The sequence below is a fragment of the Lissotriton helveticus genome, chromosome 6 (assembly GCF_964261635.1).
Source record: "Lissotriton helveticus chromosome 6, aLisHel1.1, whole genome shotgun sequence".
In the NCBI taxonomy this organism is placed as follows: Eukaryota; Metazoa; Chordata; class Amphibia; order Caudata; family Salamandridae; genus Lissotriton; species Lissotriton helveticus.
This window is the reverse complement of record NC_136067.1, coordinates 1,464,250,188-1,464,266,499: the sequence shown is the minus strand read 5'-3', so window position 1 is coordinate 1,464,266,499 and position 16,312 is coordinate 1,464,250,188. Positions and strand designations below refer to the sequence as shown.

The following is a 16,312-nucleotide window of genomic DNA, read 5'->3' as shown; positions in this document are numbered from 1 at the left end:
CGTCAGACTTAGTTCACATTTTAGTGAAGTATGCAGAGAATGACAGGCAAGCCTTGCTGGAAGAAATCACGCAAATTAATGAAGATTTGAACAAGCTAGAACAGATGGATTTCATTTTGAAAACCAAACAAGAAATACAAGAAAGGCTGGCCAAACGAGAGGAAAAAATTAAAACCGGTAAGGCGCATAAATTCATGAGGGATAAATGCGATTATGAGGAAGGCCACATCTTCACCTTTGCTCGCAAATATGAAACAGCTAAAAGGGCGATGTTTGAAAAAAGTCCCCAGGGATCACAGGGTAACATCAGACCGCAAGTGTCAGAGGGGACAGTGACAGATAATACAACATTTTCTAGCTATCGCGACAAGAATTTTAGATTCTATTAAGGACACGGAGGCGAGGATTATGCTTTCTCATTTCTTTACTGCAAAACACAGCAGCCAATGAAAGAAAAACTACAGTATTGCAAAACTACAATACCCATGAGGCTTTGAACCACTCCTCCATCATAATGTCCAATCACAGCATGAACAAGCATACAAAGCAGAGAGACACTAATCCGGCCTCCTCTTTCTTTGCGCGAATCAGTCCAATAAGAACATACAAAGTCTTTAAACTCTCAATGGAGAGATAACAGTTCCTGTAAGAAGTTCCCAACGGAGAACAATCCAAAACCAGCGAAGGCGTCCGCTTCTATCTTGAAGGTACAGTAAGTCCATCCGGAGAAGGCACTCCGCTTTTGCTGGAATCATTTCCTATAACAGAAAGACAAATTTGAGAAAGGAGCCCACAACTGCATTTCTCATTGGGTGGGCGTAAAAGTTGGTAAACAACATAACATTCAAACAACTTTACAGTTGCATAACTGTCCCAACGGGTGGGATAATCCTCGCCTCCGTGTCCTTAATAGAATCTAAAATTATTGTCGCGATAGCTAGATAATTTTGTATTCTATGGCAGGACCGAAGGCTTCTGATTATGCTGGTTCAAAGCTCATCAATCACAGCATCAGAAACATGAGGAATTGGTTTGTAATAAAACACTTTAAACATTGAGTCCGACGACCAATCAGTTGCTTTAGGAATGTCCTCTGAGCGGGACCCTAATAAATAGGCTTTAGAAGCCTTAGCTCCTCTAGCGGAGTGAGCACCATAAATAGAAACATCAATGCCAGATTCAGACATGATCCACCTGACCCACCTAGCTAGAGTAGCAGCAGCGACTGGTTTGAATGGTTTCTGAACAGAAATCAACAACTGACCCAAAGGGTCCACCCTGTGAGATATAGTACGTTCTTCATACACTTTTAAACATTGCAACACACATAACTTGTTATTGTGAGGAAAAGCGGGGCATTCCACTGACCTAGACATAGTCTTAGTCCTTCTTGTGATAATGAAGGAAACACCCTGTGGAGAGAACATCCTACCAGCCAGGTCCAAAGCTCTGACATCTGACACTCTTCGACAAGAAATAAGACAGAGTAACATAGTAAGCTTGGCCGAAAGCTGCTTCAAAGAAAGATCAGCATTGTCGGGCCAAGATTCCAGAGAGTGAGAACTTTAGTAACATCCCATAGCGTGGAATACCTAGGCCGAGGAGGATTAGTCACTCGGACCCCTTTAAATAACTTACAAACCAGGGGATGCATCCCCATAGGCTTACCATCAACATGATCATGACCAGCAGAAATAGCAGACCTGAAATTATTAACTGACCTGTAAGCAAGTCCTGACTCGGCACATTCAGACAAGAAATTCAAAACTTCAGTTATAGATGATCCCACGGGATCCACCTGCTTTGAAAGGCACCAACCCACTCATCGCTTCCATGAAGCAGAATATCGTTTCTGGGTGGAAGGAGCCCTCGCCTGTTGCATAAAATTGGCAGCCGCCTGTGAAAGTCCTGAAAAGCTCTTGTGTCTCCGGAGAGCGTCCACACCATCAATGTTAATTGGTTCTGCAGGACTAAGGGGTGGCAAGACCTCACTGGGTCCTGGAGAAGCGTTGGGAGAGTTGGAAGCCGGAAGGGAAGGTCTACAGACAACTCCAACAGAGTGGGAAACCAAGACTGAGTCGACCAAAAAGGAGTCACTAGTACTAGGGAAGCTCTCTGGCGCCGGACAAAGGCCGCCACCCTCGGTATCAATGCAAACGGAGGAAAAGCATAATTCCTCTGTTGCCCCCAATGCTGCAGGAACGCATCCGTTCCCATCGCCATCGGGTCCGGTCTCCAACTGAAGAATTGGGGAAGCTGGGCATTGAGTGGTGAGGCAAACAGGTCTATCTGACAGGGGCCTCGCATATCCATGATCTGCGCAAATAGCAAGGGTAGAAGTCTCCAATCGTTGAAGTCGCGCAGAAACCGGGAGTTCCAATCCACAACCTGATTGAATTTCCCGGGCAGGTATTCTGCCACAACTGAAATCTTGCGATCCAGGCAAAACTGCCAAAACTCCTTCACAATGTGTACTAGCATGCGGGACCTCGTCCCCCCTAGGCGGTTGATGTACCTCACCGCTGAGACATTGTCCATTCACAGTAGAATGCAGCAGTTGCTCTTCAGCGGTGAGATAGACTTGATGGCAAAGGACCCCGCCAACAACTCCAGACAATTTATGTGTAAGGTGAGTTCGTCTGCTGACCATCTTCCTCCTGTGGTAAATTCTCCACAGCGAGCGCCCCAACCCCAATGACTGGCGTCGGACTCGATCACCACGTCCGGGGCTGAGCCGAATACTGCTCTCCCATTCCAAGCAGTCATGTGCTCCAACCACCATAGAAGTACTTCTTGAGCTTCCGGAGATAAGGGAATGAGATTGTCGTAATGATAGTTCTTCCTTAAATAAAAGATTTTTAACCTCTGAAGGGCCCTGTAATGTAAGGGTCCCGGGAAGATAGCCTGGTTCGAGGAGGCCAGGAGGCCCACAATTCTCGCCAGCACTCAAAGAAATCATCTCCTTTGTTAAGGTGGCTCTGATTTCCCTCTTTATGGAGCTGATTTTGCTCATTGGAAGAAGGAGTTGGGTGGACACTGAGTCTATCATGAAGCCCAGAAATTCCATCTGTTGGCTTGGAAGCAATACAGATTTCTTGGCATTGATAACGAACCCCAGATTCTGTAGCAGGGACGTCGTCCACTCCAAATGAGTGAGGAGGAGATTTCGATCCTGCGCCAAAATCAGCATGTCGTCGAGATACACAATGAGGCGCACGCCCATCTCTCGAAGGCGAGAGACCACTGGTTTGAGGAGTTTGGTGAATACCCATGGTGCTGAGGAGAGGCCGAAGGGGAGTGAACGATAGCGGTACCATTGCCCCTTCCAAGGAAACTGCAAGAATTTTTTGATGAGAGGGGCAAATGGGGACCATCAGGTAAGCATCCTTTAAATCTAGGCGGACCATCCAGTCCTTCTCCAGCAGGAGATCTCGCAGGAGGTGAATACCCTCCATCTTGAAGTGACGATACACTCAAAGGGATTGTAATCTCTCAGATTTAGAACTAGGCGCTGGCCGCCGCCCTTTTTCTGAACCAAAAAGACATTGCTGCAAAAACCTCCTGGAATGAAGGGTCCTAAAGCAATGGCTTGTTTAGTTAGCAACTCTTCCAGCTCTGAGTCTATAAAACTCTGCTCTAGATGGGAAAAAAGGAGAGGTTGAGGAGGGAAGGCCTGGTGCGGACACTCCGTCATTTCTATGTAATACCCCTGAACTGTTTGAAGGATCCAAACGTCTGACGTGAGGATCTCCCAATTCCTCACAAAAAATCGCAATCTGCCCCCCAGAGGCATAACAGGATTCACCGGACTTACCAGAGGACTGATTGTCAAAGTTCTTGTAGCCTCGATTGATCCCTCGATTGAAGCGACCTCTGTAGTTGCGGGATCTGGAAGGATAAAAGCCCGCCTGGTCGGGCTCCTGGGTGTACCCTCTGCCACGTCGCGGGGCATATCCCCTCTGAGGACTGGTGTTAGAGAAGCGGCCGGTCGAGCGTCCTCTGCCACGCCCGGCCCTTCCAGAGACCTGATGCAAGACCCTCTTCAGTGAGGCCTGAGACTTGTCAAGAGAGGCAAATGTACTGACAAACTTTGCGATATCCTTAACAAATTTGTCCCCAAACAACTGTCCTTCGGCCAAGGGCCCTGGCTCCGATGAGGCCAGCTCCACTAACTGTGGGTCAATTCGCAATAGGACAGATTTCCTCCTCTCAGAGGCAAGGGCACAGTTAGCGTTCCCAAGCATGCAAATGGCTCGCTGCGCTCAACCAGCCAGCACCTCAGGGTGGATGGCGTTGCCAGTCTCTTGAGCTTGTAGGGCTAATTGCAATATTTTTGCAAGTGGGCCCGAAAGGTCGAGGACCTTGTCTTGGCACGCTCTGAGCGCACGGTCAATCCCCTTCTTGGGATCTTTCTTGTATTTCTTGAGGAAGGTGGTCATGGAGGTATCGATGTCGGGGGTAACGGCCACCTTATGGGCTAGATCTGGACGCGGGCATTCTGACCTTAGTCGGGCCCTCACCTCCTTGTCAAAGGCCTTGCGCAGGTGAGTTTCTAAATACCCTGCCACAGCCGGGAGTGGAACCCAATCAGAGGATCTGGGGTGGACAATGTCTGAAGGGTCAAACATGAAGGGGGTCGGGGTAACAGGGGAGGAAGAATGCTTACGTTTCTTTGCGCGTTTTGGACGCTTGAGAGGAATCTGTATCCGTATCAGTATCAGTAGTGGTATCCACCACAGGGGTAGGCGATGACTGAGGCAGAGAGGAGGGGAGGGTGACATCCTTGGCACTCTCTTTCGCTTTGCAAAGCTTAACATAAGAGTGAATATGAGGCCAAGAGGAACTAGAAGGATCATTGGGTTTGGGGGCCGGGGCTTGGCCAGAACCAGAGAGGGCGAGAGTTGTGGGACCAGAAGGGACGAGCAATTCCAATTTCTGGGTCAAGGGTAACAAGGCAGAAGATAAAGCTTTATCTAATTTAGCGTCAAGCTTCTTATCAATCAAATCTTCCATAGTTTCATCAGTATAAAACTCTTTGTCACCCTGCTCACCGACAGCGCCAACCTCCTCCTGATAGCAATCCAGCTCTGCCATCTTCCAAATAGAATAAATTCCAATCCAAATCCCCAGAGGGAAGATTAATTATCAGCCCTGGGAAGGGTGTCGGTTGGGAGAAGTGCCTGGCGCAGGAGCCACAGAAACGATACCAAAAAGGGTAATTCGAGTCCCACTCTAGGACTAATGGAGGAAGAAAGGCCCCAAGCTGTATCCAGCAGAGGGGCGTCCAAAAATGAAGGCTCTTCAAGGCCTTGGCAATCAGGGGTTAATGTAGTGCATCAGCGCGGTACTCGCTCTGAAAAACGCTGTCTGCACGAGGGTTAAAGGCCCCAAATGGCTCCTGGCCGCGCTGCGGTATCCCCTGTTCAGCCCGGGGTGAAGGCGTCTTTAATCGGCACTGTAACGAGGGCTGCGCGCGTCTGCAGACGTGCGCGAGCCCTGGAGACGCACGCAGGGCGCCCGCGAAGGCCCCGGCGTGCGATCTCTCCCAGAAGGTGGGGGCCAAGCTCCTCCGGCTCGCGGACCTCTAGCGCTGTGAGCGGCGGTGCCGGCAGGCGAAGGAGCAGGACGGGACACCTACAGCGCAACACGCGCTGAGCTCGGGGCACACAGCGGGGAGCGGAGCGGACTCGGAAGTGCCACACTCCGGTCCCGAACTGCAGGGGGCGCGAATCGCACCTGAAAACAAGAAGAAGTCCCACAAACGGCAAATATTAAAAACGTCAGTAAGACCAATATGTCAATAACTATGACAATAAAACATCGTGTTTATATGAATATACCATGCAATGCAAATAGCAAGCAGTGACAAGCATATAAAGGTAGAGAGGCACTTATCTGGGCTGCGGAGCAGCAAAGAAAGAGGAGGCCGGATTAGTGTCTCTCTACTTTGTATGCTTGTTCATGCTGTGATTGGACATTATGATGGAGGCGTGGTTCAAAGCCTCATGGGTATTGTAGTTTTGCAATGCTGTAGCTTTTCTTTCATTGGCTGCTGTGTTTTGCAGTAAAGAAATGAGAAAGCATAATCAGAAGCCTCCGGTCCTGCCATAGAATCGAGCATTGGATAGTGATTCGTTAACCAGTGAAGTATTATCAGATAGTGATAGTGTGGCCAACATGGGAAATATCGGTTCAAAGAAAAAAACTCCAAGTCTGGGAGAGGAGGTCGATTTTTTAGTATTCGACCGGCGGCAGACTCTGAGGCCGCGAATACATTCAAACAAACCAGAGCAAGGAAAAATACAAGGAGAAGGGAGCGGCGCAAGAAGCGAAAGAGCGCCAATGAAAAAATTATTTTGGCGGAAAAAATGAGCAACACTGACAACACTATTATCAATCTTTCCACTGTTGCACTATCACTAGCGGAAGAACAGCTACTCAGCTTGGGACTCTCTTTCTGCCCGGTAAGCGATTTTATTTATACACAAACAAAGGTGGACGTTTTCTGCTTTATTAGAAAGTTCAAATTAAAAAAGTTTTTTGCAATTAAAGAGGGGCTGAAAGAAATGGAAATTATCAGTAAGGAAAGTGGAGTCGGAGTAAGAGGAACTACCATCCAATTGGAAGCTTCAGATGTGACTCTGTAGCGTGATTTACAAGAGATTAATAAGGACAGCATTGAAGGAATAGACTTGGAAAGAGTACCATGTAGTACACAGGAAGGTTTGCACATGGAAAATATTCCCCAGGTGGGAGCTGGGGTTAGTCCCTTTAGAGCTAAATCCAAGTTCATACCCACAATGCCTAAAGACGCAATAGACATCTATCATGAAGTGGTTATTGAAGACATTAAAAAAACTATACCATCGTACTAGACATAAAAAGCGGTACAAAAGTAAGAAAGAAATCGAATGTGCCAAATGGATTCAGAAATTGGGCAGCAAACATGAGATTATTGTCACAAAATCGGACAAAGGGGGAAATATGGTTATCTGGCCCCAAAAGGATTATATTGTGGAAGCCAATAGGCATTTACAGGACAATGAATGCTATGAGAAATCCACACATTCTAAATATATTATGGCTAAACAAAACTTAAGGAAAGAACTGATGGCCTGGAAAAGGGAAGGGGTTATCTCTATGGAGGAATTTAAATTCATGAACATAGAGCATTCGGTTGTAGCAAAATTATACTTTATCCCCAAGGTACATAAAAAGGTTACACCGGTTCCAGGCAGGCCCATTATATCGGCCATCAACAGTGAAAGTGAAACTATCACACAATATGTGGATTTCTTTCTTCAAGACTTCGTTAAGAACTTGCCAAGTTATGCGAAGGATACTGGTGACTTTTTAAAGAAGGTTCAAGGGATCAAATGGATGGATGATTTACTTTTCATTACATTAGACATTGAATCTTTATACACCAGCATTGAGCATTCCACGGGGTTGAGAGCCATAGAACACTTTTTAGGTTTTAGATCAATTGAATTTTACCAGCACAATAAGATGCTTTTAAGCCTTATCTCAGGGTGTTTGCATAATAATTATTTTTTATTTGGCAATGATATTTATTTACAGAAACGCAGTGTTGCCATGGGTTCCTGCTTCTCCCCCAGCTACGCATGTTTGCATGTTGGCTGGTGGGAGGAGGGGGTGCTCAGGGTTACACACGCTACCGCTTTTAATGAACATGTTTTATATTGGCTCAGGTATATTGATGACGTTTTTATTGTATGGCAAGGCAGTGAATCCAGTGCTACTGAATATATTGAACAGATCAACACTAATACTGCCAATCTCAAATTTACTTCAAACATCAGTAATAGCAGTATTGACTTTTTAGAGGTCAAGGTTTATCAAAAGGAGGGGAAATTGTGTACCACCTTATACAGAAAAGACACTGCTGGAAATTCTACCTTGCATGCCAGCAGTGCCCACCCCAAACATATGATTGATAATATCCCATATGGGGAATTCTTGCGTCTGAAGAGGATATGCAATAACGATGAGGATCTGAACAGATTCACTGGGGAGACATAGCAAAGATTTAAGGAAAGGGGCTACAGTGAGAACATTCTTAAGGCAGCTGTGATTAAGACAAATGCTAAAACAAGGGAGTCACTGCTTACAAATGCCCCAGAAAGAACAGGTCAGGATGACTCGGCCCCAAGACTGATCACTGCATTCAGCAAACAATAGAGGAAATTGTGAGCAATAGCTAAACGTCACTGGCCAATTATTCTTACTGATGGTGGCCTGTACTGCAGGTTACCAAAGCAACCCACGGTGACATATAGGAAAGGTATCTCGATGCGCACGCAGATAGGGAAGGCTTGTCCAGAGCTAGCAGCAGCCAGAACTTGGCTGCAACCCAAGAATGGCTTTAAGAAGTGTAAAACTTGCAGAGCCTGCAAGTTTGGCAAGGACACTACACACTATACATCTCATTTTTTCCCCAACCAAATAGCCATCAGGGGTAGCTTTACCTACAGAACAGATTTTGCAGTATATGTCCTGACTTGCACCTGCGGACTCCAGTATGTGGGGAGTACTAAGTTGCAGGTGCATGTCAGGATATTACAACATCTACGTGCCATAGTGAACAATGACCCAGCGTATCCGGTAGCACGCCACTTCAAACATGTGCCCAATAATGACCTAAATTGTTTGAGTTGTTTTGTGGTGGCAGCTATTCCTAAACCGAGACGCGGGGGATCGCAAAAAAGCACTCAGACAATTGGAGTCCAAATTGATCCTTGAATTAGACACAAAGCATTCACATGGGTTGAACTATACTGAAGATTTGCACAATTTCCTATAATTTATTAATATCTAGGTTTGGAAATAATATATATTATGTCCCCTGAGTACTATCTCAATTATGAATCTTTGATCCTTTTTTTTAAAAAACCTGCGACCAACGTATAACTTTGTATATATTTGTAAATAGGAATTCCTCTTAGCAGTGGCCTACAGTGGGGTGATATATTTGGGTTTGGATTTTAATTTGGGCCCATTTATTTTCCCTTACTAAGGACTTATTTCGTAGATACGTTTGTTTAGAAAATATGTTTTATCACATCACTGTGGTTGTTGGTATTTTATCGCACAATTGGCACTTTATTCTTTAGGATGAGACTTTGTTCTAGGTAGGATATGGTGGTGTCCTCTATTACCTGAAATAGGAAGGGCGAATTAGTTAACCAGGAGAATCTATACGGGAATATGCATTCATGCAGGAATTCTTTAGCATATTGTAGATTTGATTGAGTTATATAGTAGCGTAATTTTGCACAATTGTAACTGAAAGGGAATATTTTATTGTCATATTTATATATTATATATATTTATTTATTAATATATTATGTATACATTTATATTATATTTAGATCTCTCTGCAAAAAAGAAGCAAGAAAAAAGAAAAAAGAAACTTCCCTATGTATTTACACGGACAGAGTGACTCTCATGGGAACTATTACCGTAAATAGGAACCAGGATACATATGAGGAATTTATTGGTCATCCAAAGTTATGGACACAGCCACCATAATTCAAGAAACCTAATGTGTACAAATTCGTAATACTAGAAAGAAAGAGGGCGCCTTTTAATGCACACTGTTGCACAAATGTATTTTTTCTATATCTATTGTGGTGTATGATCACGTGGTGTTAGTAACAAGCATATAAAAATATGGCATTTCTTTTTTTCTGTTTGTGTGACGAAGGGCAAGTGGTGCCCGAAACGCGTAACCAGGAGATCAAATAAAATCAAGAGTTGCCTACAGTTCCGGTGGTTTGCATTCCTTTGTAGCTGAAGCAGTGTTGGTGACTGGCGCTGTGAGTGAGCGAAGGACCCGGATGATTTCTCATATATATATATATATATATATATATATATATATATATATATATATATATATATATATATATATATATACATACACTCACACACATACATCAAAACAATACCCTTTCATGCTTAGAGTGACACAAAAATTACGCAAAAAAGAAGCAGACAACTCTGGGTAGTTCTCAAGTTTAGGTGGAAAGCAGCTCCAGTATAGTGCACCGCAACACCAGCGAGACTCTAAATTTGCTTACCTTGAATGTCTGCTTTTCCATCAAAGTCTTTAAGCGTAGGATTAGCACAGTACCATCCACACTGAGATATATATATATATATACATATATAAACACACACACACACATATATATATATATACTTACATATATACATACATATACACAGATATATATATACATATATGTAGGGCAACAAGGTAGTGTTTGGATTTATGTGTGGGAACTCTGTCCCCGTGCATGGAGGCCGCCCTGTGGAGGTTGGGGCTCTGACACAGAGTAGCTGTTATCTGATGTGGAAGGAGGATGCCTGACCCGCCCGCTGAGTACACCAGGTTTGAGAGTTATGGGAATTGAACCAACATTTAAATGGAAGGTGCAGCGTGGCAAGGGAACGTGAAGGAACGGTGTTTCCATCATTATGGATTCGAGGGGGACAGATGCTTAATGAGGTTAACAAGCATGTTACAAAATGGCGCAGTTTAAAGTTGGATAATCTGCACATTGGAAGTACTCACATGTCAAAGTAAAATTGCAGTGTTCCCGAAATAAGAACTGTATAATAATAAATTGAATTGCAGTAATTCACAAACCGGAGATTCCACTTTGAAAAAAGGTGCAATATGGGCTTTGCAGTACCTATAGGATTATAGGAGAACTGAGTAGTTCAAGAGGATTTATAAAGTGACAACACTGCTAACACATTGATGGCCCCCCTGTGATCAAGGCCCCTGTTGTGGATAATATAGCACCTGTTATTCTGAAGGTCTGGTTTGTTTCTTTGCTGGCAACAAGGAAGATATATTATCAATTTCCCGTTCTCACTCTCCGAATTAAGTGGCACCACATTCATGGACGATTGGATGATTTCATACGTGTTTTTTTTATTTTTCTTCCACAAAGAGATTGTCGAAGTGTTTCGCTGTTTGCCTTTGATAGGACCATAGAGTCTGACCATCTAAATCATCCATTTAAAGTTCTCATTCCATCATCAATTTTCACAATAAAAGAACAACTAGAATATGCATGCAATTTGAATAATGCTGCCAAATGTGCCCGCCATTTTAGATCTTTCTAGTTTCATACTTTACCGTACAGTACAGTTAATAGCCTAGTCATTGCAGGTATCCACTGACAAACATTTAAAAAAATGTTACAGACCGTTACATTACAAGTGTCTCAAACATTATTCATCTTGCATCTGAAGGTGACAATTTCAAATATATGCACAAATTATGATTTTTTTTATATCCGAGTAAAGTACTTTTAAAATACATGCAACAGAATTAGCATGACTCAACTACTTGTTAACATATATTGGCTGGATTCAAACCAAGTTTTGATTATATCCCAAATCGTTAAACCATGGGAGTAAATAGGAGACGACTGAAGAGGATCTGAAAAAGAGGAACTTTAAAGAAGGCAAAGGCGACAATGCTGTTTGGGAACTATTTGACTGTACAACCTTGCTTATAAAGTGCTAGTGCAAGATATGTTTTTAAGGATATTGATAATCAGTCTGTGCAAATACTGTTCGTAAAGTGCTAATGCTTGAGGTGTTTTACCATATTAGCAAGCAAGGTAAGGGACATATAAAAACATAAATACATGTGTCTCACAAACAGCCACAAACACACAAATATATATATATGAATATATATATATATAATTACACACATATATTTATATATATATTCACTGAAAAAACCATAGGTTATAGACTATATATAGTTAGGAATTAGCATTTAAAAAACCTTATTTTACTCACACAAAACCATTGAAATTCCATATATAGTTAGTTGTACTAACTATATATCGCGCACCCGCAATCCACTGCTGATCATGCACATATTACATCATTCATGACATGGTCAGTGACATCACTGATGACATCACTGATGACATCTCAAATGACATCACTGATGACATCACTGATGACATCTCAAATGACATCACTGATGACATCACTGATGACAACATCCAGTGACTGTATTTTTCTGTAAAGTTAAAATATGTCTTACATATTGAAGAATGAGTGGATGTATAAGTGTCTTGATGAAGGATTTAGTAGGGGCATGACTGACTGTATGAGTGACTGATTAAATGTGTCTCACTGAGTGCATGGGTTAGTGACTAAACTGTCTTAATTTGTGCATCATTATGTCTGTTGTTCTGTAAACTGCTGCATGTGTTGATCAGTAGCTATATGATTAACTATATGGGTTATTGATTGGTTGCCCAAGCATTTGTATGGGAGACTGAGTGTGTGTGTGGGTGGCTGGGAGGTGTATGACTCTCTGCATAGATGTGTGAGCAGTTGATTCACTAGATGTATGGGTTCAAAAGTGCATGTGGAAACAGCTGTATGGGTGGTTGACTGTGTGCATGAGTGTATTGGTGAGTGAATGGATATCTCAGTGCTACATGTCAAAGTAAGTACATATGTAAAATACAGTACATGTGAGAGTTGACATATATAAATAACTGTGCATAAGAGCCAGTGAATGTGTGAGTGGCTGTATGGATCATTGTGAACTTGTATCCAGGATTGTATAAGTGAGTAAATATGTTTTAGTATATGTTTGAATAAGTAAGGTGTGTATAACTGTATAGTTGAGGAAATGGAGGTGTGATTGATTCTTTGCATGACTGACTAGGTGTGTGAGTAACTCCATGGATGAGTGACAGTCTGTGAGTGTATGTTTATACTGAGTGTATCTAAGATTATATAAGAGTCTGAAGAGGTTCATCATAATATCACATGAATGATGTCATCAGTGATGTGATCAGTAATGTCAAATGAGATGTCATCAGTGATGTCATTTGAGATGTCATCAGTGATGTCAAATGAGATGTCATCAGTGATGTCATTTGAGATGTCATCAGTGATGTCATCAGTGATGTCATTAGTGATGTCATTTGAGATGACATCAGTGATGTCATCAGTGATGTCATTTGAGATGACATCAGTGATGTCATTAGTGATGTCATTTGAGATGTCATCAGTGATGTCATTAGTGATGTCATCAGTGATGTCACTGACCATGTCATGAATGATGTAATATGTGACATGATCAGCAGTGGATTGCGGGTGCGCGATATATAGTTAGTACAACTAACTATATATGGAATTTCAATGGTTTTGTGTGAGTAAAATAAGGTTTTTTAAATGCTAATTCCTAACTATATATGGTCTATAACCTATGGTTTTTTCAGTGAATTTTCAAGGTTTTGTAAATGCTAATTCCTAACTATATATGGTCTATAACCTATGGTTTTTTCAGTGAATTTCATTGGTTTTTTAAAAGCTAATATCTGTAGCTGTAAAATGTATTCTTCTTTAAATCCAAAAATATATGTTATATGTTTATTAATAATTTTTTTTTTAAATATTTTTTTTTCTTCGCTCACGGTTCGCGAACCGGGAAGCTTCCCGTTAGCTCAATTTGATGCCGCGACCCGGTCCGCGAACCGGTAAACGTTCCGTTTGCGCAACTGCCGCGTTAGAAATCAACATCGTGACGCATCGCGGAAGCGCGACGTATCACGTTGTCGCGTAATGCGTCTTATGACGCGCCGCGTTAGCGCACCCGGAAGTGCTCCGGTACGCGAACTGAGACGCGAAGCGCAGCTCCCCGGAAGCGATCAGGGGCGCGTCGCGAAAGCGCGACGTATCGCTTTGCCGCGTAATGCGTCTTATGACGCGCCGCGTTAGCGCACCCGGAAGTGCTCCGGAGCGCGAACCGAGGCGCGAAGCGCAGCGACCCGGAAGCGATCCGGGGCGCGTTCCGCAGCGCGTAACATAAGCGTAACAGGTCATGTGACTTGTTAATAAAACTTTTCATTGGTTCATTTCACTTTTGGTTTCATAATGATGTAAGGCTAGGTCAGGTGACCTAAAAATAACACTTTTCATTGGTTTAGAACTATTGTTTTTCCCAAATGATGAAAACCCCTCCTTCTTTCCTCACTCTGACTTTCATCTTTGTGAGAGGAAGACCTTTTTTGATAGTTCAGCAATGGCTTCATTGGTAGCTTCAGCTGGTGGACCCCCACCACCACCACCACCTCCTCATGGGAAGAGAGGACCACCTCCCCAGTTCATCAGCAACACAGAGGAGGAAGAGGATGAGCAAGAGGAAGAGGAGACAGAAGGACCACAGTTTTTAGAAGAGCAGCCCCGGGTTTCTCATCGGAAAACCAGTTTTATTTGGCAGTTTCTTTCGATCCCTGAAGGGCAGAAGAAAGTAAATGCCAGATATGTCACCTGCCTCATATGTAAGGAGAAGTTATCTAGAGGCACCTTAAAAAAATACAGCTTCGGTAACTACACCATGCATCGTCATATGAGCACGTGGCATCCATTAAACTACAGCCGGGCAGAGATGCGTGACCAGCAGGACAACCCAACAACTCCTGTGGCCAGGTCATCATCACAGATATCTTTGACAGCAGCAGAGGCACGGGAAACCGTGCCAAACATTCAGGACAACTTTGTCCATATGAAGTTTACCTGCTTGTATTGTGGTGCATTACTGTCTTGTGGCAATATGAGTATTACCTTAATCAACCGAGCTTATGAAAATCACAATTGCCCTAAACGCCCCAGACAGTAATTTTTTTTTTTGCTCCTGTTGAGCCGTTTCCAATGCCTGTTTTTTGTTGTTTCCCCTCCATCAAAAACAAAAAAACCCCATAAAACTGTTCAAAAAATACAAAAAAAACAAAAAATGTTCAGAAAAATAAAAAAAATATATAAAACAACAAAAACATTAAAAAAAAGTTCTTTTTAGAACTACCTCCCCTTTCAAAAAAAATTGCTAGAATGTTTAGCACTCTGGCAAGCTCTATTTCTTTTGGTTCGCTTCCCCGTTAGCTTCCCGGTTCGCGAACCGGGAGCGAACCAAAAAAAAAAAAAAAAAAAAAAAAGAAGAGTTAGTATAAGGGAAGTAAACAGAGAGTAATGTTAAAAGAAAGACAGCTATAGAGAGTAAACCAGAGATACTGTTTAATAGATCTATTTACCGAAGAAAAGATGGAAGAGGGTATAATTGTGAAAAACAAAATAAAAAAGGAAGTGAAAGAAAAAAAGAGAGTAGAACAATAACAAAGAAGAGTTTCTTGGAGAATGTGAGTGAATGTTCAAAATAAGATTAAAACATGTGGAATAACAGAGAGAAAAAACAGAAAACAGAAAAGAAAAAATAACAGAAAAAGATTAATTGAAACAGCAAAGAAATGTAAATAACATAGAGCCATATCATCAACATAGCCAATAAAAGTTTTGCAGCTTTTATCGGCAGAAATGTGTCGCTAAACCCGCTTTTGCGGCAGAAAACTGCCGCTAAAACCACTTTTGCAGCAGTTTTCTGCCAATAAAAACAGCAATAATTTTATTGGCTGTGTTCATAATATGCCCCTTAGTGTGCTTCAACTACACAGAGAAAGCATTATGAACAAGTAGTGAAAGAGTGATCAGTCAAAGACACTAAGAGTAATAGAGACGGAGTGAGTGAACAAGAGTGAGGAACTATGAGAAGAGAGGGACTGAGAAAAAGAGTGGAAGGAGTTGAGTAAGTAGGTAATAGAGAAAGGAATGAGGAAAGTAGCAAAGGCAGGAAACTGAGGGTTAAAGAAATGAAGCTGCGGAACTAATAGTAGGTGAATGTGATAGAAATGTAACGAAAAGAGTACAAAACATTTACCTTATAATTGTCGTTAACTTACTCACTTTTTATTTTTATACTTTCAATCTGTGAAAGAGAGAACAAACATTTGAAAAATATTAAAACATGTATTTAAAAATTAGAAAAGACAAGGGAAAAGATTGAAGGACAAACAGTTTTTCAACAACTTTGACACTTACAGAAGCTTCTGCTTCTCCAGGCCCCCTACACAGTCCTAAAGATATACATTTTAAACTAACAGTATCTTGATGCAGATGAAGTGAGGCCTATCTTAAAACATGGTGCATCTTTTGCACTGCTGTTGTCTCACAAAAGTGTCGCAAGACACTAACATTTTAAATGATTGTTTCAGGATGCCAATAAGATGTGTCCTATCCAGAGGTTTGTTTGAGGTGAGGCCTACTCAGGGTTCCAAATGAAATTTCGAGTTGTTGAAGAGAACAGAGGACATAATACATGTGAAGGCCTACCAATGAAGTAAGTCATGTCCACTTCACTCTTGAACAAAGGCCACACCTCTTCTGTGTCCGTGGACAGACCTAA

The 16,312-nt window shown here is 42.4% G+C and overlaps 1 protein-coding gene across 6 annotated transcripts in view; it reads right to left on the bottom strand.

Annotated features, from left to right (window-relative positions):
- Window positions 1-474: 474 nt before the first annotated feature.
- Window positions 475-16,312, bottom strand: part of LOC144761789 (uncharacterized) — a 367,002-nt gene continuing 351,164 nt past the window's right edge. For 2 of the 6 annotated variants that reach the window (XM_078647038.1, XM_078647039.1), the window contains one exon: window positions 477-758. In XM_078647038.1, the coding sequence (XP_078503164.1) occupies window positions 752-758 (7 nt within the window). In that variant the 3' untranslated portion in view covers window positions 477-751. Of the gene's footprint in view, window positions 759-16,312 lie in introns of all 6 variants that reach the window. The other 4 variants (XM_078647041.1, XM_078647037.1, XM_078647036.1 and 1 more) reach the window with 4 other exon arrangements.